The 23,646-nt window shown below is 51.7% G+C and overlaps 1 protein-coding gene across 6 annotated transcripts in view; it reads right to left on the reverse strand.

Annotated features, from left to right (window-relative positions):
* SGSM3 (small G protein signaling modulator 3) overlaps positions 1–23,646 on the reverse strand; it is a 55,979-nt gene continuing 32,333 nt past the window's right edge. For all 6 annotated transcript variants that reach the window (XM_075913324.2, XM_075913316.2, XM_075913307.2 and 3 more), the window contains 13 exons: positions 17,869–18,096; positions 17,113–17,167; positions 12,380–12,507; positions 11,930–12,085; positions 9,027–9,081; positions 8,344–8,393; positions 7,242–7,394; positions 6,941–7,011; positions 5,942–5,990; positions 5,443–5,528; positions 4,895–5,017; positions 2,144–2,204; positions 1–1,269 (listed from right to left, as the gene is read on the reverse strand). In XM_075913324.2, the coding sequence (XP_075769439.1) occupies positions 1,186–1,269; positions 2,144–2,204; positions 4,895–5,017; positions 5,443–5,528; positions 5,942–5,990; positions 6,941–7,011; positions 7,242–7,394; positions 8,344–8,393; positions 9,027–9,081; positions 11,930–12,085; positions 12,380–12,507; positions 17,113–17,167; positions 17,869–18,096 (1,299 nt within the window). In that variant the 3' untranslated portion in view covers positions 1–1,185. The remainder of the gene's footprint in view (positions 1,270–2,143; positions 2,205–4,894; positions 5,018–5,442; positions 5,529–5,941; positions 5,991–6,940; positions 7,012–7,241; positions 7,395–8,343; positions 8,394–9,026; positions 9,082–11,929; positions 12,086–12,379; positions 12,508–17,112; positions 17,168–17,868; positions 18,097–23,646) is intronic.

Below are 23,646 nucleotides of genomic sequence, written 5' to 3' on the forward strand. Positions count from 1 at the left end.
TCTCCCAAGATGCACTTTATTTACAATCCCAAAGACTAAAGGAAAGTAAGAATCTAGTGTCATTTCATCAGTAGTTTGTGCTCACAGACAAGTGCTTTCATTGATAGTCACAGACTCCACTGAACAGAGCTACCCTACTGCAGTAGTGATCCTCCATTCCTGACTTACAGTCCTCAGCCTCTTCCCCCAGGGCAGAGGCTGAGTTAATCTCCCTGAGCCAGCTCAGGCCCGAACCCACTTCCTGAGCTAAGATGATGCCAAAAATATACAGATATGTCTAGAGATAATTTACATCTTTTTGGTTAATTTAACACAGCTCAAGGCTAAACTGACAGCATGATCCTCCCACAGGCTAGGGGAGAATTGGGGCTCAACTCAACACTTCTGAGAAAAACCCCACCCCCTAAGGCAGTTGTAGTTGTTAACTGGTTGGTCCCTTAGGCACATCCACCCTCTGTCTCTTCCAGTGCTAGGGCAACAAGACAAAAATGGTGTGTCCCCAGCCCTGCCGAACAATTTCAGAACCAGCCTCCCCTCCGCAGAGGGAGGCTCCCACAGCACAAGAGACAGGGCGAGCGCAGGTCAGCAAGAGGTTCTGCTGCCATTGCTCAGCCTCTAAGCTTTTTCCTACCATAAGCTGAGGAGAAACACTGGGTCTCATTCGGAGCTACCCTACCCCCATGGACCCTGCAGTTATCAAGTGCAGCCAAAGGAAGCTGCCGCTGCCTTCACATTCTGGGCTATGGTGGCACTTGGAAATGTTGTACAGACATGAAGATCCACTCACTACTTGGTGAGAGGGGGCATGAGGCAGACAAGAGCCCTCTCCCCGAGGAGGAGCAGGGTGGGCCACACGGGAAGCTAGAGATCTGGCCAGTGGAATTCAACACAGCTCCTCCACCCGAGAGCAGTGCTTACAGCTGGGGGCAAGGAAACACATGGGGCTGAGAGCTGGGCAGCTGGTGCAGGGTGTACTGCAGACAGGGGGAAGGATTTCTGCCTGGGAGACCACACACACCCCTCAATTACCTCCAGTGCCGTGCCTGGCCACCCTGTGACAAACAAGTGGGTATGGCTGTCACTTCAGCTGGACTGAGAGCAGCTGGGATGGGGGGAAGGAAGGAAGGAAGGAGAGTGTGTGCTGAATGTGGCAGTCTAGAAGTTCCACAGTGGGAGTGGGTGAGGTCAGCCATCTATGTCCCAGCTGAAGAGATGGTGCTTCACCAGCATGTCCTGCACTCCTTCCTTCAGTGGCTTCTTCTCCTTCTCCTGCAGGACAGAAAAGGCCAAAAATTACTAAGCAGCCACATGCAGGTACTACTGGCCTCTAGCACTGCAGGTCGGGGAGATGGGTGGTGACTTTTGGAGGGAGCTGCTGCCCTCACCCAACCTCTTGCACCTACCAAGCCCAGTGTCTCAAACCTGCAGTGTGACTGGGGTATAGTGGGAACAGGTAACTGGCACTCTTATAGCACCTGCTTCCGACCCTTTGCTGCTGGTGCAGCTGCATGAGTGGAAACCTTGTTCTCCAGCAGTCACTTGCTCAATCTTCTGGCCAAGAGAGAAGGAAGCAGGCACAGAAGCCACCCCTTGGGGGTATGAATAAACAAGGTTCTCTCAAAGGTGCACGGCAGCACAGCCCCCCCCCAGCTGCTTAAACAGCCTTGCCCAGTCAGGGTCTCGGAGCTACGTGACTGGGCGGGGCTGATTAAGCAGCTGTGGGGCTGTGCTTCTGAGCAGCTTAGAGGGATCCCTGGTGGAAAGAGCCTGCAGTTTGCTCCACCCTGACTATCCCCACCAGGAGGGCAGGAGCTGAGCCTATTTTCAAACACCCAGGATGCTGCTGGTGATTGGTGGGTTTCTAATCGGAGGCACTGCTGGCCCTTGTGCAGCTGCAGGGCCTTGCCCTGGCTCTGCCGCCAACTCGGGAGGTGGCAGCTGCTCCGCTGTGAAGAAACCATTCCTTGGCGCTCAGCGCAGGGAGATGACCAGGCAACAAAGTTCAGTGTCAATTCTGGCCGAGCCCCCTTGGAATGAAGTGCTGCCTGCAGCATGGGGGCTGGTTAACATGCCAGGAAACAGGGAGGGCAGGCTGCTTTGGGGAGGAAGGGGGCCCAAGCCCACTCTCAGCCTCGGCACTCACCTCTCTCTTTATAGGAAGCTCCCAGTCCTGAGAGAGACTGAATGCAAACCTGGAGAGGACCCTGCAATACAAGGCAATGGTTACGCCCTCACAAAACCATCCTTGAGTGCAACTAAGATTTGCAGCTTTTATTGGGAAAAAAATAAAAAAGAGCGGCTAGTCCTAGGCAGTGGGAAAAAGCTTGAAACGCGACCTAACTGCAACTGATGCAGAGAAATCTACCTGAGTCTGCAGGAAGCCCAAAATAATAAGCATCTCAATAGGAAGTTAACAACAAAAGCCGCTGCTCTGGGACCCCGCCATCACCCAACAGAGAGCTGCATGTGACCAGAGGGGGAGGGTGCAGCAGGCCCAGACCAGCCCAATACATCCTGGAGACTTCTGCAGCTGCTCTTTGGCAGAGGGAGAGAGATCTCCGCTCAGCACTGCCGTGCCAAGTGGCGAGTGAGTCCAGAGCTTGGAGTGTGGGGGGCACTTCTGGCCCTGGAAACCTGTCATTCTGCCCTGTCCTCTGCCTCATCCCATGGCCTGCACACTAGGGATGTAAGCGACTAGTCGACTATCCGATAAGCAAAACTTACCGGATATTAAACTAGTCCTTCCACACTAATCACTTCCCTGGGAACAGGAGCCAGTGCTGGGGCGGGGGAGCCAGCTTAAAAGCAGAGCTCTTAAAACACTGGTGCACAGTGGGGGAGACCCAGCGCAAGCTGGTAATCAGCTGTCCCGGCTTGTGCTGGGTCCCTCCTGCTGCTCTTCAGCCCCTTAAATGTATTAAGAGCTGACAGCACCGTCTCCACAGGGGGAAAGGGGTAGAAGGGACCAGGCGCAAGCCAGGAATCAGCTGATTCCCAGCTCACAACCAGTTCCAGGCGCTGCACCTCCACTTTTTAAATGCATTAAGAGCTTGCTGACTTTTAATACATTTAAAAATCAGAAGCGTAATGGGGGGGACCTGGCGCGAGCTGGGATGGCTGATTCCCAGCTCATGCTGGGTCCCCCTGCTGCTCTTTAGGCTCTTAATACTTTTAAGAAGGCAGAGCCGCTGCAGGGTTAGCTCCTGGGCGGGAGCTAACCCTCCTGCAGCTCCCCCCATTTATCGACTAATCCATCAACCAGTCAATTAGTTGATTAAACTAAATGTAACATCCCTACCGCACACATGCCTTGAGAGAGCCAGTGGAGGCTGAGCTCACACTAGTGTCAAATGAAAGTGTGGGAGCTGATCCTCCAGCCCTTCCACAGATAGCTAATGTCTGCCTAGCGGGGGGAGGAGAAGGTAGAGCACTGAGCCTACTCTCACCCACCCAGTGGGCCCTCTGTATGGAGAAACAGAGAATCAGTGAGCTGGCCAAGGCCTGACAGTGGCAGCGCTGGGATTAGAATTTCACAGAGGCTCACTCATTTGACAGAGCCTCGGGGCTCTGAGGAGAGCTTGCTTTGTCTCCCGCCGCCCCACCATGTCTGTACCAAACCCAGGGAGCCAGAGAAGGAGTTTGGGGAAAATTCTTCATTACACAGCAACAGACAACTCCTGCCATTTGATCCTGGACGTCAGCTCCCCACGCATGTCCTGTCTGTGCCGTTGCGGGCTCAGCCTCAGCCGGTGGTGCTTCTCCTCATTGGCACTTGGCCAGCGGAACCCCAGTGATGGCTAGAAAGTTCTCACCACACAATGCTGCACAGCTTGAGTTTACAATGGACTCTGCTCTCATGTCCCGACTTGTGAGCTGGACTGAAGTGCAGGGGGTGGTATCAGGAGCAAAGCAACAGCTACATGCAGACAGCTGATGCCTCTTCAGGGGAATCCCTTTCCCTGGCTTCAAGAACATCCCAAGAAGAATGGGAGACCCTGTGCTGCAGCATGGTAAGAGGGCTCCTGAGAGGGGAAGCTGCTGCACTCCAGTCAGGGTGAAGGGGCATGGGAGCAACAGGTTGGTTAAAGGCTCCAGGGAGGGCGACAGGTGGCAGCAGCAGTGCCAGAGGCAATAATGGAACCTGTGTCCCTGACACATGCTTGGCTTGGCGCTGTCCCTGAGCCAGCAGCAGAGCTCCCAGGGACTGATTTATGTCCCTTCCTCACAGGCAGCGCTGGAGGGGACAGGCGTGCTGGGGGTGGGGGACCCTGAACCGACCTGCTGCTCCCCCAGAAGAGCAGGTGTGGATGGGGAAGGAGAGAAGCCATCCAGTTTGTGTCAGCCCTGCCATTAGATTTGACTAGCTCAATGGCTGATCCTCACCTGAGCCTCCAGTCGCTGAGCCTAACCCTTCTTGGCTGAGGCTCCAGGACAGGCACTGTCAGCAGCTCCTCCGCACTGCTGGATTCACACTGGCCTGCCCACTAGGGGAGGATGGGTCCTGGGAGCGGTTTTGGGGGTTGCTCCATTACAGCAGGCTCAGGGCAAAGCAGCTAGAGGCCTGAGAGCAGCAATGGCTCAGGTGGAGCTGCTGCTTCCCCCACATACTCTCACCAGGCCCTGCTCTTAATCAGGAAGTGAGAGTGAGTCCCGATTCACACCAATCAGTGTAAACAGCAGCTGCTGCTCAAGGGCATTGGGAGGAAATCCCCTCGAGCGGGGTGCAGCTCTGTTGGCAGAGCTGTGTGAGGAGGCGGGTGTGACACACACAGGGCTATTTTGTGGCAGGTTACACAAATGGCAGCACAACAGCCAGAGACTGCTCAGTGCAAGGGGCCAGCAGAGGCCTGTAGGGTGCTGCAGCAGGTGGCTGAGCACTGGGGACTCCACTCACCTGAGCTCACACTTGATCTGCACCCAGCCAGGGCTGCGCAGGAAGGACCAGGGATGGAACCATTTCTCCACTGTCTGCAGGCTCGAGCACAGCACTTCCAGCCACAGGTGCAGGACTTGCTCACTGCACGAAGGGAGGGGAGAGTCACTAGCAGCCAGGGCTCTTATCAGGGGGCTGGTGGCCTTTCCCTTTGGGACACCCAGCTTCCAATCCAGCCCCAGCCCCCAGGTCTCTTCCCCTATAGAAGCAAGGACGATAACAGGGAATTACTCCCTTGGGTCAAGTGTAGCTGAAAATAAGACACTGGCTTCTGCCCAATGCTCTGCCCCTGCCAGCGCTGGTGGCCACTTAAGGGAGAACAGACTTTGGTGATCCAAGCTTGACCAAGCTGGCTCCAAGCACCCCACAATCCGCAGCTGCCTCCCCACCTACTCCACACTGGCCCCTGCCCTGCACTTCAAGCCCAGCCTCCTACTCACTCCCATTTCCCAGCCCACCCCAAGCCCATCACTACAGCAATGCTCAAGAAAGGGGGCTGAATGACTCACTTGAGTCCAACGCAGATGAGGGAGCGAAGCTTCACATCCATCTGAGCGTGCGCAGCATCGTGCGTCATGTTCACGGACTGCACTGCCTGCTGGGCGGTGAGGACGTGGTTACTACATTCCACGGGGGGCTCTCGTGGGAGAGCTGCTACAGCTACACAGCCTAGTGCATGTCTCCCCGCACTTTCTCTTTGCTCAGTGCCATCAGAGGAGCCGTGAATCCCCAACAGCCCAAGCACCCTTTACCCCACCGTGTGGGAGCTGCAAGGGCCAACAGCTCCTTCCTCACAGCACCACCTGCTGGGAGAGGCTCAGAGTGGTTCAACTGGCTGTGCAGACCAGGGGAAGGAGCAGGGATGGGTCTGGCCAGGGGATGCCAACCCTCCAGGATTGGCCTGTAGTCTCCAGGAATTAAAGATTCTGTCATGTGACAAATCTTCAGGAACCCGTCCAACCAAATTGGGCACCTCAGGCTCCTATGCGGGCGGGGCCAGTTACTCACCCGGTAAAGCAGCTCCTCTGGAGTCAGAACTTTTCCATCTTCATCCAGCCTAGAGAAGCAAAGCAGAGACTCAGCTTACACAGAGCCACCTGCCAACTTAGGCAAGACGCTGCTCAACAGGCTCCACGAGACAGGAGCCACGGTGCTGGGAGAAATACAGAGCTCAGCAGCTGCTAATAGGAGACCAGGGCTGTGGGTTCCAATGCAGGCCATTGCTAGGGGCTGAGATACAGCCACAGCCATAATCCATGGGAACTAGGGCTTTCTAGAAACCAGGATCACCTGTCAGTCCCCCTGCAGTTGGTGCTAGCATGGCTCCACTAGCACTACCAGGTGTGCCTGCTCAGGAGAGGCAACATGTCATGGCCCAGAAGGGAAATGGGACCTTCCCAGACGGGAGAGAGGAGTGCAGACTTGACAGGGAGGACTTGGAGAGATTAAAAAGACTTGGACTTTTCAGCTTAGAAAAGAGAAGACTAAGGGGGATATGACAGAGCTCTATAAAATCATGACTGACGTGGAAAAAGTGAATAAGGAAAAGTTATTTACTTAATCTCACAATATAAGAACTAGGGATCACCAAATGAAATGGATAGGCAGCAGGTTTAAAACAAACAAAAGGATGGTGTTTTTCACTCGCTGCACAGTCAACCTGTGGAACTCCTTGCCAGATGATATGGTGAAGACTAGGACTTTAACAGGGTTCAAAAAACAGCTAGATTGATTCATGTAGGTTAGGTCCATCAATGGCTATTAGCCAGGATGGGTAGGAATGGTGTCCCTAGCCTCTGTTTCTCTGGAGGTGGGTGACAGGCGAGGGATCACGTGAGGATTACCTGTTGTGTTCCCTCCCTCTGGGGCATCTGACATTGACCACAGTCGGCAGACAGGATACTGGGCTGGATGGACTTTTGGTTTGACCCAGTATGGCCCTTTTTATGTTCTTATGACTTGGGGAAGAGGGATGCGAGCCTGTCAGTATGACTAGAGCAGCCTCACCTATAAGTCTTACAGAGTACAAGGCGGGAGTACACTGAGTCGAAGTCTCGTTCCACCTCCCGTCCGGCGGCCTGATGGGGAGAGGGGGCAGTCAGAGCTACAGGCTGTTAATAGTGCCCCAGCCCTCACATGCAGAACCTGCAGCAACAGCGCCCCATCCCCACATAGATAGGACAGACCCAAAGGCCTGCCCCAGGGTAGCCAGCAGGGAAAAAGGCTGAAAGAAGGCTGTGTTCCTGTAGCCCTATTGGGCCAGAGCCCCGCGATCCCTACACCCCGCTACCCAAAGCGCTACTCTCACCTCTTCGATAAACAGCCAGGGGTGGCAGGGTCCCCCCAGCAGGGATGGCTTCTTTAACCCATGCTCAAATATGGACTTCAGTGCTGGACAGAGTGTTCCTCGAACCAAATCCATCACCCCCTCTGTGACCGAGTCATCGCCAGCAATCGAGTACTGAGGAATGAAAGGAGTCAGCTCTTAGCCGTCAGAGGGAGAGAGCCCCCCAACAAGAGGCACGGGATGGGGACACATGGTCACATCGCTTCTCCAGACATAGCCCTTCTACCCAGACCCCCTCATCTCTCATCACCCACTCTAACTACTCGCCTATGCCACTCAGAGTTGACAGCCCCAGGGACTGGAAGCTGGTGCCTGAGCTCAGAACCTGCTTTGCTGGGATGTACCAATGTTCAGACTAGCAGGTCTTGGAGAGCGAGACTAGTTCTACCCAGAATTAGCTCTTGGCAGGGCCCGCTCCCCATGCCCTCACTGACCACTGCTGAGGGCTCTCTCTTTTGCAGAGCTAATTCCCTCCCCAGCCATACTCAGGGCAGCCCATCCACCTCTCTCCAGGCAGGGACTCTGAACTGAGGGAAGCTGTGCATCTGCCGGCCCCTGAAAGGATGATTTTGAGTTTTACAACCAGGCCTCTGGGTCAGGAGATGTGGGACTTAATCCTGACTCTGCACAGGCTGCCTGGGTGACCTTGGGCAAGTTAATTCATTACTCTGTGCCTCAGGCTCCCATCTTTTATAGGGAAGAGGAAGTGACTTCCCTGCCTCACAGGGCCATCCCTGCATGTGTGTATCATTCCTTCACAGCTCTGAAACAACGGATTCTGGGGTAAGAGGCGCTACAGAAAAATTCAGACTTTGTAATATTTGCAGATGCCACTTCTTGGGCTCTTCTAGGGCCAGACTGTAGTTGTAGAGGCCAATGGCACTACACAAGACTCCCTTCCATCCCATCCTGTGACTCTCCAGCATCCCCTGCCAGTAGGTCAGAGGAATACTGGCATACAAACTGATAGCTAGCAGTGACAGTAGCAGGGAAGATGCACACAAGTTTTGTTAAGAAGGACAGGAGGGTTGCAAGGTGACCTACAAAATACAGGAATTTTTACCTCTTTACTCCGCTCATCCAAGACCTCCACAAATTTTGCAGGAAACCAACCTAGAAAGAGGAGAAAAAAGGTGAGCCTAAGACAGAGACATTGGGAGACCCCCACATGGACATGAATGAACACTGGCTGCAGGTCCTGGGGAAGGGAGGAGAAAAGTGGTGGGTTCCAGTGGCCCCTGGCAGGGTCTATGGGCCCACCCCAGAGAAGAAAAGCAGCAGCACTGGAGCCTCTGTGCATGTGTTGAGAAATCCAAATAGCTTACAAGCTGCTCAGACAGCACCAGCTCCCATGCTCCAGAGCAGCCTCCTGGAGCATCATCACCCTGACTGAACGTGCACTGGGGTCGCTGCCTCTGCAAGGACTAATGAGCATGCCTAGCAAGGAGTCACACCCCCCAGTCCACCTCCACACCCCTCTCTCCTGCTAGCTGTGCACTGGGATGGGATGTGTGTTCCCAGGCAGCTCCCCGAGTGGGGACCAGCAGAGCCTTTGGCTACAAGGACAGGGTTTCAGCGGAAGGCAAACCCACATGGCTCCCTGAGGGAGGGCAGAGATGCCAGAGCTATCACTGAGGACAGCAGCATCTGTGGAATATTAGCAACTCCACTCCCCATATCTAGTGGCCCCCATCCAGCATTCCCCATCAGTTCCCACCCCCATACACTGGCCTTGTCTGTTCTCACCCCTCAGTCCATTCAGCTCCCCCACCCAACAGTGCTCATCCTTCTGGGATATGATCTGAAAGAACAAAGAGGAGAGATGACGATTTACAAGAGGGACAAATACTGACTCACAAGGGGGCATAGTGGGGTTGGCACTAGCGCAGCATCGGGCTTTCTCTTTCTAGCTCCAGGCCTGCTGGAAGGCAGGATGCATTGCCATGGAAATCGTGTCACCTCTGAGCGAGTGAGGTGGAGTAAGGAACCACTTTCTTCTCAACCACCAGAGAGTGATGGGGAACTGAATGAAATTCAAGTCACTGACCAACTTTCATTACAGCTGCCCAGATATCAGTAACAGTTCCCATAGCCGGGTTCTTTGTGGGGATTGAACCTGGACCCCTGAATTTAAAAGCACAAGTCTCTACCATCTCAGTTATAGGACCACATCCACTGAATCAGGGGTTCTCAACCTTTTTCTTTCTGAGCCCACCCCCGCTATAAAAACTCCACAACTGTTTTGTTGCATATAAAGGCCAGGGCTGGTGTTAGGAGTTTCCAAAGAAGGCAGATGCCTGGGGCCCCAAACTGTAGAGAGCAACACAAAACAAAGTTGCTCTGGCTTGAGACCCAAATGGTGGAACTTTAGCTTTTTGCTTTGAGCCCTAGCAAGTTTAATGCCAGTCATGCTTGGCAGACCCCCTGAAACCTACTCTCGGCCCCCAGCCCAGGAGGCCCTGGACTCCTGGTTGAGAACTACTGCACTAGATCAGCAGCTGAAGCCATGGCTTTATGTGGTATAGCCACTAGATGGGGATAAAGGGCTGCTCTGGGTTAGCATGCGTGACCCAGGCACCCTGGGAACAAGGCAAAGGCATTCGGAAGGCTGGGAGGACAGAAGTTAAAGCAGCGGTCTCCAACCTTTTTGAACACAAGATCACTTTTTCAATGTAAGTGCAATGTAAGATCTACCTCAAACCCAAATACACTTGCCCCATTTCCTTCCCACCCCTTCTCCGAGGCCTCACCCTGGCTCACTCCATCCCTCTTCCTCCCCCATTCTCATGCACTTTCACCAGGCTGGGGTAAAGGGTTGGGGTGCAGGGTGAGGCACTGGGGTCCAGGAGGGCTTTCAGGGTGCAAGCTTTGGGAAGGACTTTGGGTGCAGGGGGACTCGCGTCCGGGGCAGGAGGTTGGGTGTAGGAGGAGGTTCAGGGCTGGGACAGGGATTCAGGAAGCAGGCTCTGGCTGGGCACCATTTAACTGAGACACCTTCTGGAGCAGTGCGATTAAGGACAGCTTACTTCTGCCCTGGCTCTGCACCACTCCTGAAAGCAACTGGCATGTACAGCAATGGCTCCATGGCACCATGTGCTGCCCCCCATCTACAGGCAATGAACCCACAACTTCTACTGGCTGAGGTTCCCCATTATTGATCAATGGGAGCTGCAGGAGTGCTGTCTGCAGGCAAGGACAGCATGTGGCGACCCTCTGCTCTGCCTTTCTCAGGGGGCTCTGGTCTTGGGCCAAGGGGTTTGGCGTGTGGGAGGGGCTCCAGGCTTAGCCCAGAGTGGGGGCTTGGGATCCAGGCGGGTTTCAGAGTGCAAGCTTTGGAAGGAGTTTGGGTGCAGGGGGACTCACGTCTGGGGCAAAACGCTGGGTTCAGGGCTGGGACAAGGGTTCAGGATGCAGCATCAGGCTGGGCACCATTTAACTGAGACGGCTTCCGGATGGTGGAGCAGTGAGGTTAGGGCAGGCTTACTCCTGCCCTGGCCCTGCACCACTCCTGAAAGCAGCTGGCATGTGGCTCCATGGCACCATGTGCTGCCCCTCATCTACAGGCATGAAGCCCACAGCTTCTACAGGCCACAGCTCCCCATCACTGATCCCTGGGAGTTGCATTTTAGAACTCACAACTTAAATAATTAAATTTAAGCATAAGAGAAATTAAAATTATGAAATGCACAGGCCAGTCCAAAACCAAAACTAACACACTTTGCAGGCAGTAAAAAAAGTAACAACAGCCGCCCACATATGTGTTGGGTCAGGAGAGGAGTGAAGGACAGTTGGTGTTTGTGAGAATGAACAAACACACACACAATGTGAGAGTGTGACACATTTGAATTGCCAAGCCCTCTCTATCCCCTTCTGTGTGGAGATAGGGTACAGGACACCCTGACATCAGCGCCCCCCTCTACTCCCTCCCACAGCAAGCAGGGGGGCAACTCCAATGTAGAGGACAGGAGCAGCAGTGCAGTGGGTGGAGGGGCAACTGAAGTGCTGTGCTTGATAGCTTCCTGGCCAAACCAGTCAGGATCATCTGTCAGAGGCTCCAAGATCTACCAGTAGATCCCGATCTGCTGGTTGGTGACCACTGAGTTAAATGATGACCCTCTGCTGTGCCAATGTCGTCCTCCCCTTTGTTTCCCCAGTGGTGGTTCTATGGGCCTCCCAGTCCACGGTGTAAAAAGCTGGTTCTTCCCACAATGCGGGTGCAGGGCAAGGCTGCCAACACAGCACACCCCACACCTGACAGCTATTCAGAGCAGCAAATTCTAGCACTGTGATAGACAGTGGGTTTTCCCTCCCTTCTTCCCTCGCCCACTCTGGGCCACAAGGAGGTAGAGCCAAGTTTTCCATGCTATTGGATGCACTGAGGTGATGGTTGGGCTGGCCAGTGCCCTGTTGGCACAAAGCACTGAGCTAACCGTGATCAGAGTTCAAATCTTATCTGCTGTCACTCTTGGGGGAGTGGGGACTGACAGCTAGGGTGACCCACTAACCAGTTCCAGCAGAGAGGAGGCTCTAAGGGAGATGAAACACTCGCCCCACATGGTGGCTTGAAGTGGGTGCCTGTAACATGCACTCTCTGAATAGGAGCAGAAAGGCTGCGTCACACCAAGGGTTCCCCTCCCCAACCCTCATACTGTGATGATGTCATTCTTGCGGAAGCCCAACTCATCGTCGTCATGGCGCTCAAAGTCCAGCAGCGCTTTGGCTCGGCGCCGGCGGTTCTGGGAACATGCCACGTAGTTTTCATGGTCCCGCTGGTGGCTCTCCATGGTGTAATCTGGAGTCAAGTCCTGGGTTGGTGCAGCAGAGAAGCACAGAGGAGCAATGAGAGGGTGACTCACAGGTGATTAGATGTGTCAGGGTGCTCCCCCCAGGTCAGTACAGCTCTCCCCCTCTCCCCTGGCAGGCAGATTAGCTCTGCTAGCTCCAGGATCAAGCATGGCTCCCCTATTTCACCTGGGACAGGCCATGTGCCACACACAGATCCCACCCATGGCAGCTCTCCCTGCAAGTAGGGGTACCTGGCCATAGCCCTGCAGCATAAGGGACTCAAATTTAGCCATGTGCAGTGCACCCCCACTCACAATGCTGCAGTTCTTTGGATCCACGCACTGGAAGTGCCGTGCCACCTGCAGAATCGCCTCACGAAGGTCAGCTACCAGTTCTGTCTGCTTGATGTTCTTTGCCTTCAGTGCCTCTAAATCATCCTCACCTGGGAAGGAGGAATAGTCCAGGGTGAAGAGAAAGGAAAGACAAAATCCTGTGCTAGAATAAAAAGAAAGCTGTCCCCTCCCTCAGCCTGAGAAATGACAATTATAACTGCTCTTTCTGCCCAGATGGTAACCAGTGCTCAGGGCTCACCTGAACATCTGGCCCCGCACATGGCTCACAGGAAAGGGGGTGATATAACATGAGGGTGAGAAACAAAATACTGCATCCTGTCATACTAATGCTGAGCACACAGGGGACCATGATTGGGGCTAGACTCAGCCTCCTCCTTCCCCTTCCCCTTCCAATAAACAGGAGGCCAGTAGGAGCCACTAGAAAACAGACCATTGTCAGCTGACAGGGATGCTCATAAGCTGTATGAGCCCATCTGAAGAGGGCCAGCAGCTCAGCTCCTCCTTGCTGTCTATGTGCTTCCTGGGAAGGCACTTTCTTTGGCCCTCAGGGCCCTTCCATGACACTCTCTGTATACTACTGCACAAAGGGTCTGGCCCTGCTCCCATCCAAGTCACTGTTAAAACTCCTGCTGACTCCAAGGGAGCAGGAGCAGGTTCTAAACAAGCCCTTGTTAACCATTTCCCTGCCTGTCTTAATGTGGGAACATGTGCACACCCCACCTACAGCCCTAGCGGCAGTGCAGGTAGCAATGCCTAGAGTAAGGTCTTATAGCAGGAATGTCACACAACCTTGTTTTCAGTTGCCTATAACTTTGCTAAACTTTACCCGTTTAATCAGGCTGAAATTTTCCACATGCCACGCATCTGCCTCAGGCTGAATTTTTTGGGGGGAAGTTTTCAGCCATTTCTAAGAGCCCAGGATAAAATACATTTTGTTCATATCAAAAAAATTCATATGTCAATTTTGTTGAGAAGCTGGGTCACCTCCCCACTTTGGAGCAGGGATTTGAAATTTGGCAAGGGGCTGCCCTTGTGACAGGGATGTTTCTTGCTATCCCTATGAAAATGTACTCAATTTGGCTAAGTAATGACTCCCTGAAAGTCTCAGTTCACACGCACACAGCTGAGACATGTTAGAACTTGTTAGCTAAATTCTCCAGAGAATCTCTCTACTTTGCACTCCTACTCCTGGGATGCTAGAACTAAACAGGACTCCTAGCTGCTGGTGGCCACTGTGGCTCCAATCACAGGGAGCTTGTCTGTTGTGTGTTCTCAATGCTCCCCCTGGTGGCATCCAGACCGCAAAGGGAAGGCTGCAGACTGACTAGAGCACAAAGGAAAGAGGAGCTGGACTTGAGGGTGATGGGACAGGTATTAGGAACTGGGGGTGGGGAAGGGAACTGTGATTGGGGAAGACGGGCCTGTAGTCACTAGATTTCACTCATGTCAGAACGTGGACTAGAATCCAGGAGGCCCAAGTCTCAACATTTCTCTGATGTGAGAAAACAGCTGTGAAAGCCACTGGAAAAATATGCACCTAGTACACCCTTCATGCTGCCTCAAACAGAGGATAACAGCCTACTACAGCTATCAGGTACTGTTAGCTCAGGTGACTGAAGTCTGTCTGGTGCACCAAAAGATTCTAACACTGCTGAAGAATCATGTGGGTGCAAATACGATTCCATGAGAACACATTTCTGGTTTGTCAGTTTGCTTTAAAAAAATCCCCACAAAACCAGAAAATTACATTACAAGAGACCTATGTTGCGAAATCAAGCACTCAAGATAGGAAATGCCAGAATTAAGGTTACCTGTGCAACTGTAATTTGCCCTCCCCCCCATGCACATACATCATGATACAGTTTTTAATCTCATGATCATTACTCTTATTTCCACAAGATCATCACTCTATTCAGTGCATTGAATAGACACAGTGCTCTGGAAATTCATCTGGGCTGTGCACTGAATGGATGCTGCTATCCTTAGTTTCCTGCCTCATTTGTTGAGATCACTGTGCACAGTGAAAGAGGTGAGGAACTGCAGGGAAAAGACTTGAGAGCTAGGCAATTTAAATGCTGCTCTAGGGAACTGAATTCTTCCCTTGCCTGTAACGCAGAATTCCTATGTGATACAGAACAAGTCATTCAGGGTGGGATCCATAAAGGGACTTGGGCATTACATTGCTAAGTGTCACAGCATTTAACTTACATGCTACAGAATCACAGGAACAGCACTTGATACTCGCCAAGCCAAGACAGGGGCCTGGGCTCCAGACACAATGAATTGAGACAGATGGGCTCTGATGAATGTGATCCACACAAATGAGCACGCTAAATGGGAAGCCACTCAAGCTAGCCAGTGGGAGATGCCAAAGGAAAGGTGCATGTGAACACACTGAGGAGGCAGCAATGCCTAAACTCAGCAGCCAGTGAGAGAGAGAATGTAGTTCAGTGCTTTCCCTGCGAGATGGGAGGCCGAGGGGACAGTTTTCCTGCACCAGCCACTCTTTCATTAGTTTTCCAAACTGAAACAATTTCAACAGGAGAGACAGAGGGAGCCCACATCAGATTGCCCTCTAAGTGGTGAAAGGGCTCTCCTGAGAAATAGGATTTGAACAGGTGCCTCCTTTCACCTGCTCTGGCAGGGAGGGAGAATTTGAACTTGGATCTCCTGCCTCCCAGGCAAGTGCTCTAACCACTGCACTGTAAGTTACAAGGTGAGCACTGGCAGCACCATCACCACGCTCCCCCCTTATTTTGAATAGGACCTGATCTGGTAAGGTGGCTTCTGAGCATGCCTACTGGATGTGGCCTGGTACGTAATTTAGGTGGCTGAATGTCTATCCTCCCAGTTCACAAATCGCTCTGCCGCCGAGGCATGAGATAGGCATCCAGATGCTTGACAGGAGACAGCAGCGCACGTGCCCAGATAAAGGAACATAGGCTCCAAGGGAACTTTTACTCTGAAAATGCAGGAGCTGAGTTTGCGCACCCATGAGATTCAGCAGGAGTTTTGCGCATTGAGTTGAGCCAGAACTGGAACCTACGTGCCTTTGTGTAACCCATCCTTAATAATTTTCATTAGCTGTGTGTTCCTCCTTTTCTGGGTGCCTCACCTGAGACACTTGGCCTGAGCTGCAGTAGTGCTAAGTGCTCACAACTGCACCTGGAGTCAGTAGGAGCTGAGCACTCTGAAGACACAGACTATTGTACATCTCAAAGTGGGCTCCCAGTTAGTGGATAGTTTTGTCATTAATGTCTTTGTGCCTGAGTTCTCCGTCTGTAAAAAGAGAACACTGACTCCTCTCACAGGGGTACTGTGGAGATAAATTCATTAGAGCACTCAGATACTTAAGTGATCAATGCCAGAGAGAAGCCCATAAGTAAATTAATACCTGACTTCAGAGCAGGGTTTAAATAGCGTACAGAAAATAAGGTCTGGGATCACACACTAACCAAAGAGGAGAAAACAAAATATAGCAAAAGCTTTGTTATCTGCCATACTGGGACGGAGGGGCTGTTTAGTCAAATATTCTGGTTAACTAAGAGATAATCGGAAGAAGTGTGAGAGGGAGTGTGGGCTCTGGTGGGGGGGGGGGGGGGTTGCAGAAATAAGGAGTGCAGGAGCAGTCTCTGGGTTGGGGCACAGGATGGCTTTTAGGGTACCGCATCCAGGCGGTGCTCACCTCGGGAAGCTCCCCGCAAGCGGGGATATGTCTCTGCTGCTCCTACATGGAGGCACATCTAGGTGACTCTGTGGTTCCCAGCCAGAGGGAGCTGTGGAGCCAGTGCTTGGGGCATGAGCAGTGCACAGAGCCCCCATGTCTGTTCCTCTGCCTAGGAGCACTGGGATATCACTGTGCACAAGGGGGCCTGATTTAAGTTGCACACGTAATATTCTTTCTAGCATTTCCTAACCATTCAGTGCTTAACTTTGCAATCTTAACATCCTTCACTGTAATTTTTTTAATGCAATATTAGTTTCCCATTAACCTCACCGAAAATGTTCAAGGCCAATAAAATGTTCAAGGCCAATACAACCAGAGTTCAGAGATTCTCAGCCAGGTCATTTTGGAGACATGATGAGCCAAGAGAAAAAATGGAAACTTTCAAGAAATTAACAAAAGGGGAAATACACTTTGGCCCTACAAACGCCATGCCTAGTTTTTCCCTAACTTCCGAGACAAAGAAAATCTGTCTCGGTATAAAATATGGTACTTTCTGGCGGATCTATTTCTTATGAGGGAAGTCAATTTCTGCTGCCCTAGAAGATATGTATTTTTAAGTTCATACATTATGCAATGGTTTTCTTAATGGTACATTAAGGAAGTGTTCAGAGCAGAAAAAAGGAGGGACTTTGGACACATCTGTCCTAAATGTATTCATATTGGGGCAGGGTGTGATTTGATTTGCAGAAAGAAGGTTAAGGGCTAAAGAGCAAAGCATGCTCCTTCCTGAGGCAATCGAGAAAGGTCTGCTTCTTCCTTCAGCTTTTGGGAGTGAACACTCAGAAAGTTTAAACTCTTTTCCTCCCCTCCCGTTAATCTCTTTTCTTGCTTTGCCTCCTCTTGTTGCCAAAGGAATGTTCACCTGTTCCTCTTCTCCAGGCCCAACCATTCCTCTGCCAGTAGATTATTTTACACACACACCCCTGACAGCACTATTACAACATGCAAGACATTTGTTTGTCCTCACCGAAAAGCAGCGAGGTGATGCCAGATTTCCTGCGCTGTGTCCTGCGCCGCACAATCTGAAGGGGGAGGAAGAGTGAGACATAGTGGACTCATAAGGAGACATTAGAAGAACTAAACGTGTTTACATCGATGGACAGGATCTAGAGTAGGGCAGGGGGAGACAGCAACCATCAGCAAATTTACGAGGGGTGTACACAGCAAGAAGACAGGGGAACTGTTTGGAGTGGTCCCAAACAGAAGAGACAGTGACCAAACCCCTTGGAGCAAGAGGACCCACATGATTCATTTCTGACAGTAGGCTCTATCACACCACCAGGGACACTCAGGACAGGACTGGACAAAGAACAAGAACAGCCATGTGCTGGCTGATGAAGGGGCGAACAGGAAATGACCCACTAGAGCTACTGCATCAGAACATTCATTCATTCTACATAGAGAGCTAAAGGCAGGATTTAGTGCTTATCCAATTGCCGAGATCCCTATCACATGGGCTCATTCTGCCAGGCGTGGGAGGTTTGTTGGCATGGCCTCCTGGCAGTGAGAACAGTAGAAGCTGATCACATTCCCAGCACAGTCCTAGCACTCACTCCTCCCTAGGTTGGTGAGAGAAGGGAAGTTTACCATGGAGCCAAAGCCCACTAGGGCAGGGTGGCCCATGCTAACAGATAGGGATAGATTGCCAACTAGCCAGAAGGCAAGGTCATGAAGGGGATCAGCAGTCCCTACCAGCCAGATAGGCAGGGCTCCATGCACCCACCTTGGATAGATTATTGACCGCAGTACTGGAGTTGAGCAGCTGCCCTTGGTCAGCAATGAGGTAAGCCAGGTGCTTACGGCGCTGGGTCTCCACCGCCATATCTGTCAGTGAGCCAGCAATGCGCATAGCCTCTCGCAGCAGCACCTCTGCATCCTCAATCTGAGACGGGATGTCCGAGAGAGTGTTGAAGATGGAGGCAGAGTTCTCTGACTGGATTAGCTCATCTTCCTGTGGGAAAGGGGAGAAACCATGCACACACAATACACTGAGTATGTCAGAGATACTAGAACTGATAAAGCCCCACTCACACCTCAGAGCACAGTCTGATCATGAAATTTAACCCAGGAGCAACTAAATTCTCTAAGAAAAAGTCCAAGCTGCGTGGTCAGTAGACAGAAGAAGTTAGCTTGTGCGGTAACGGTGGTTCTTCGAGATGCGTCCCTGTGGGTGCTGGTGTGTCCTCGCGCCGGCAACTGGAGACTTTTCTAGCCATTTCTGCTGCTCCGCGCAGGCGCCAGCACTGTGGCTCCCTCTAATGTTGTTGGAATTGAAGGGTGCCTGCGTGCGCGGCTCCTCCATTCCTTCTCTACCCGCCAGAGTATAAGGCTTCAAGTAGGGGAAGGAGGGAGGGTAATGGAGCACCCACGGGGACACATCTCGAAGAACCACCATTACTGCACAAGGTGAGTAACTTCTTCTCCTTCGAGTGGTCCCTGTGGGTGCTCCACTGTGGGTGACTACACAGCAGTTGTTGGCTCGTGGAAGTGGGTTTGGAGCCGTGTAGTAGTAACTGTGGTTAACACAGCCTGTCCCACTGCCATAGAGGATGCTATGGAGGCGGAAAGAGCGTAATGTTGCGCAAAGGAGTGGTCAGATGACCAGGTAGCAGTGTTGCAAATGTCTTGCAGTGGAACGTTACGAAGGAAGGCAGTCGTGGCAGCTACCGCCCTGGTGGAATGAGCTGTGATAGTTCCAGGTAAGTGCTTGCCATACAGAGTGTAACAAGTTCGAATGCAGGATGTAATCCATTTAGAAATTCTTTGAGATGAGACTGCTTTCCCCTTAGATCTTTCAGCATAAGAGAGAAAGAGTCTAGGTGAGGCTCGCCACGGCTTCGTGCGATCAACGTAGAACGCCAGAGCTCGTCGGACGTCAAGAGTGTGCCATGCAGTCCGGATTGGGTCAGCGTGAGGCTTCGGAAAGAAGGCAGGTAAGTGTATGGGTTCATTCACATAGAAGGGGGAGGGTACTTTAGGGAGGAATTTAGGGTGGGGGTCAGAGTATCACCCTGTCCTTTGTAAATACAATGTATGGAGGGTCGGCCATCAAGGCCGCAAGCTCACTCACCCTCCTGCTAGAGGTAATGGCGACGAGGAAGGCTACTTTCATAGACAAATGAGACCAGGAGCAAGTGGCTATAGGTTCGAATGGCGGTTTTGTCAAGCTCTTTAGAACGTGGTTTAAGTCCCAAATGGGGACTGGTGGACAGACAGGAGGAAAGGTATTCTGCAGTCCCTTAAAGAAGCGTTTAGCCAGTGGGTCAGCGAGAAAAGAAGCGCCATCCATGAAATAGTGAAAGGCCGCTATGGTGGCAGCGTGGACCTTGATACTGCTAAGTCAGTGGTCTCCAACCTTTTTACACCCAAGATCACTTTTTAAATCTCAGAACAGGCGAAGATCTACTGTCCCGCCCCTTCCTTGAAGCCCCGCCCTCTCTATTCTCCTCCTGTCCATCATTTGCTATTCCCAGCCCTTACTTACACACTCTGATAAACAGTTTATTTTTAAATTATGCGATGTATAAAATTAAAATCACGTTTACAGTTATGAAATAAATGGTCTGTTTTTTATTCATGCTATTTAAATCTAAAATGAAGCATTTATAATTATACATTTTGTGGGGACAGAGTTCTGTGGCTGGGGGCAGGGGAGAGGGAACAGGGTGCTGGGAGGGCAGAGGGCAGAGTTCTGCAGTAGGGGACAGAGTGCCAGTGGAGACAGGGTGCCAGTGGGGACAGGAATAGGGACAGAGTTCTGTGGCCGGGGACAGGAGAGTGGGGACAGAGTTCTGTGGCTGGAGAGTGGGGGCTGAGGTGGCTGGGGAGGCAGAGAGTCCCCTGTATCTGCCTCCTCCCAGGATTCCCCTGCCCCCAGAGGGAAACCAGCACGTGCCTACCCTGGGGCCGACCCACCCGTGGTGCAGGGAAGCCCCGCGTGCGCACGTCTGCCCCGGGGCCAGCCCTGCGCAGGGAAGCCCCCAGCGCAGGAAAATCCCGCGCGCGCCTGCCCCGGGGCCGACCCCCCCGGCGCAGGGAAACCCCGTGCGTGCCTCCCCCGGGGCTGACTCACCCCTCCCGTGCGATGCTCCCTCCCGCAGTACACCCGGCAGAGCAGCTAGCGCTACTTCCGGAATCACCGGAAGTGGCACCAAGCTGCGGGACTTCTGTCCATCCCCGGGGAAGCCTACACTACCTCCATTTTCACTTGAGGTAGGTATTCGGGCTTCTCGGGAGTGGGAGGGAAATGGGGCGGGGGGGGGGGGGCGTGGACAGGACGCCTCGAGATCGATCGACCTGTTGGTGACCACAGTGCTAAGTGCTAGGCCGGACTATTTTAGAGATAGTAAGTAGTCCAGTAAAGTAGGTAAAGGAGCGAGGTGTGGTGGGCTTGCGTGGGTTTGAGCATGCCAGTGAGAGAATCGAGTCCATTTGTACAGGTAGGTTTTCCTGGTGGAACGTCTTCTACTATTAATTAGAATGTCCTTCCCTTGTTCCGAGCAGGCAGTCTCGGCATCCTGGAGCCATGAAGAAGCCAGGCATGGAGATGGAGCTTGAGAACGTCTGGATGAAGAGTCTGACCATGGTTCTGCAAGAGGAGGTTGTGATGGCGATGAAAGGGATATGGGTCCGTCACCGCCATCTTGAGGAGGTAAGATTACCATATAGAATCATAGGACTGGAAGGGACCTCAAGAGGTCATCGAGTCCAGCCCCCCACCCTCAAGGCAGGACCAAGCTCCGTCTACACCATCCCTGACAGATGTCTATCTAACCTGTTCTTAAATATCTCCAGAGAGGGAGATTCCACCACCTCCCTTGGCAATTTATTCCAATATTTGACCACCCTGACAGTTAGGAATTTTTTCCTAATGTCCAATCTAAACCTCCCTTGCTGCACTTTAAGCCCATTACTCCTTGTCCTGTCCTCAGAAACCAAGAGGAACAAATTTTCTCCTTCCTCCTTGTGACACTCTTTTAGAAATTTGAAAACCGCTATCATGTCCCCCCTTAATCTTCTTTTTTCCAAACTAAACAAGCCCAGTTCATGAAGCCAGGCTTCATAGGTCATGTTCTCTAGAACTTTAATCATTCTTGTCACTCTTCTCTGTACCCTTTCCAATTTCTCCACATCTTTCTTGAAATGTGGCACCCAGAACTGGACACAGTACTCCAGCTGAGGCCTAACTAGTGCAGAGTAGAGCGGCAGAATGACTTCACGAGTTTTGCTTACAACACACCTGTTGATACAACCTAGAATCATATTTGCTTTTTTTGCAACAGCATCACACTGACGACTCATATTCAACTTGTGGTCCACTATGACCCCTAGATCCCTTTCCGCCATGCTCCTTCCTAGACAGTCGCTTCCCATCTTGTATGTATGGAACTGATTGTTCCTTCCTAAGTTGAGCACTTTGCATTTCTCTTTAGTAAACCTCATCCTGTTTACCTCTGACCATTTCTCTAACTTGCTAAGGTAATTTTGAATTATGTCCCTATCCTCCAAAGAAGTTGCAACTCCACCCAGTTTGGTATCATCTGCAAACTTAATAAGCGTACTCTGTATCCCAATATCTACATCATTGATGAAGATATTGAACAGTATGGGTCCCAAAACAGACCCTTGCGGAACTCCACTTGTTATCCCTTTCCAGCAGGATTTAGCACTGTTAACAACAATTCTCTGACTACGGTTATCCAGCCAATTATGCACCCACCTTATCGTGGCCCTATCTAAGTTATATTTGCCTAGTTTATCAATAAGAATATCATGCGAGACCGTATCAAATGCCTTACTAAAGTCTAGGTATATGACATCCACCACTTCTCCCTTATCCACAAGGCTCGTTATCCTATCAAAGAAAGCTATCAGATTAGTTTGGCATGACTTGTTCTTCACAAACCCATGCTGGCTATTCCCTATCACTTTATTACCTTCCAAGTGTTTGCATATGATTTCCTTAATTACCTGCTCCATTATCTTCCCTGGGACAGACGTTAAACTGACCGGTCTGTAGTTTCCTGGGTTGTTCTTATTCCCCTTTTTATAGATGGGCACAATATTTGCCCTTTTCCAGTCTTCTGGAATCTCCCCTGTCTGCCATGAGTTTTCAAAGATCATAGCTAAAGGCTCAGATACCTCCTTTATCAGCTCCTTGAGTATCCTGGGATGCATTTCATCAGGACCTGGTGACTTGCTGACATCTAACTTTCCTAAGCGATTTTTAACTTGTTCTTTGTGTATCCTATCTTCTAAACTTACCCTCTCTCTGCTTGTATTCACTACGTTAGGCACACCTCCAGACTTCTCGGTGAAGACCGAAACAAAGAAGTCATTGAGCATCTCCGCCATTTCCAAGTTTCCTGTTACTGCTTCTCCCTCCTCACTGAGCAGTGGTCCTACCCTGTCCTTGGTCTTCCTCTTGCTTTTAATGTATTTATAAAAGGTCTTCTTGTTTCCCTTTATGCCTGTAGCTAGTTTGAGCTCATTTTGTGCCTTTGCCTTTCTAATCTTGCCCCTGCATTCCCGTGTTGCTTGCCTATATTCATCCTTTGTTATTTGTCCTAGTTCCCATGTTTGTCTGGGCCACACAGGTGCCATTAGAATGACTAGTGCCTGGTCCGTTCTGATCTTGTTGAGGACTTTGTGTAGGAGCGGGAAGGGGGGAAAGGCATACAGGAGAGAGGCATCCCATGTGATGGAAAAGGCGTCTCCGAGGGAACATTTCCCCAGGGCTCCCCTGGAGCAGTAGAGGTGGCATTTTCGGTTGTTCTTTGTGGCAAAGAGGTCCACCTCCAGTTGGCCCCAATAAAGGAAGAGCGGAGTGAGGATGCGTCTGTCGATTTCCCATTCGTGCTGGTCCATAAACGTACGGCTTAGAGCATCTGCTGTGACGCTGAGTATCCCAGGAAGGTAAACAGCCAAAGGGGGTGACCCCGTGTGATAGGCACCAGTTCCAGAGCTTGATAGCTTCCGAACACAGGGAAAGGGATTGAGCGCCACCCTGACAGTTGATGTAGTACATGCAGGTGGTACTGTCCGTCATGATGGTAATGGACTTGTGAGCTATGTACGGAGTGAAATATTGGCATGCATATCTGACCGCCCGTAACTCGAGGCGGTTGATACGGAAAGTCTGCTCCATAAATGACCATTTGCCTTGGGCTGTGATGCGCCTCAAGTGGGCTCCCCATCCCATGAGTGAGGCATCTGTTATAACTGTGAGAGTGGAAGGTGGGCAGGTTGGAAAGGAACGCCATGTAGCATGTTTTGAGGAATTGTCCACCAGAGTAGGGAGTTGATGATGCGTGGTGGAATGGCGACGGACTTGGAAAGTTGGTCTCTGGAAGGCGTGTAAACCGTCGCAAGCCAGGACTGGAGAGGTCTCATGTGGAGTCTGGCCAGGCTGACGACAAAGGTCGTGGAGGCCATGTGCCCAAGGATTTTGAGGCAGTGGCGGACCATGACAGTCGGCACCGCTTGTACTGATCAGATAAAG

Source organism: Pelodiscus sinensis, chromosome 1 (assembly GCF_052426305.1).
Source record: "Pelodiscus sinensis isolate ZL-2025 chromosome 1, ASM5242630v1, whole genome shotgun sequence".
Taxonomy (NCBI): Eukaryota; Metazoa; Chordata; order Testudines; family Trionychidae; genus Pelodiscus; species Pelodiscus sinensis.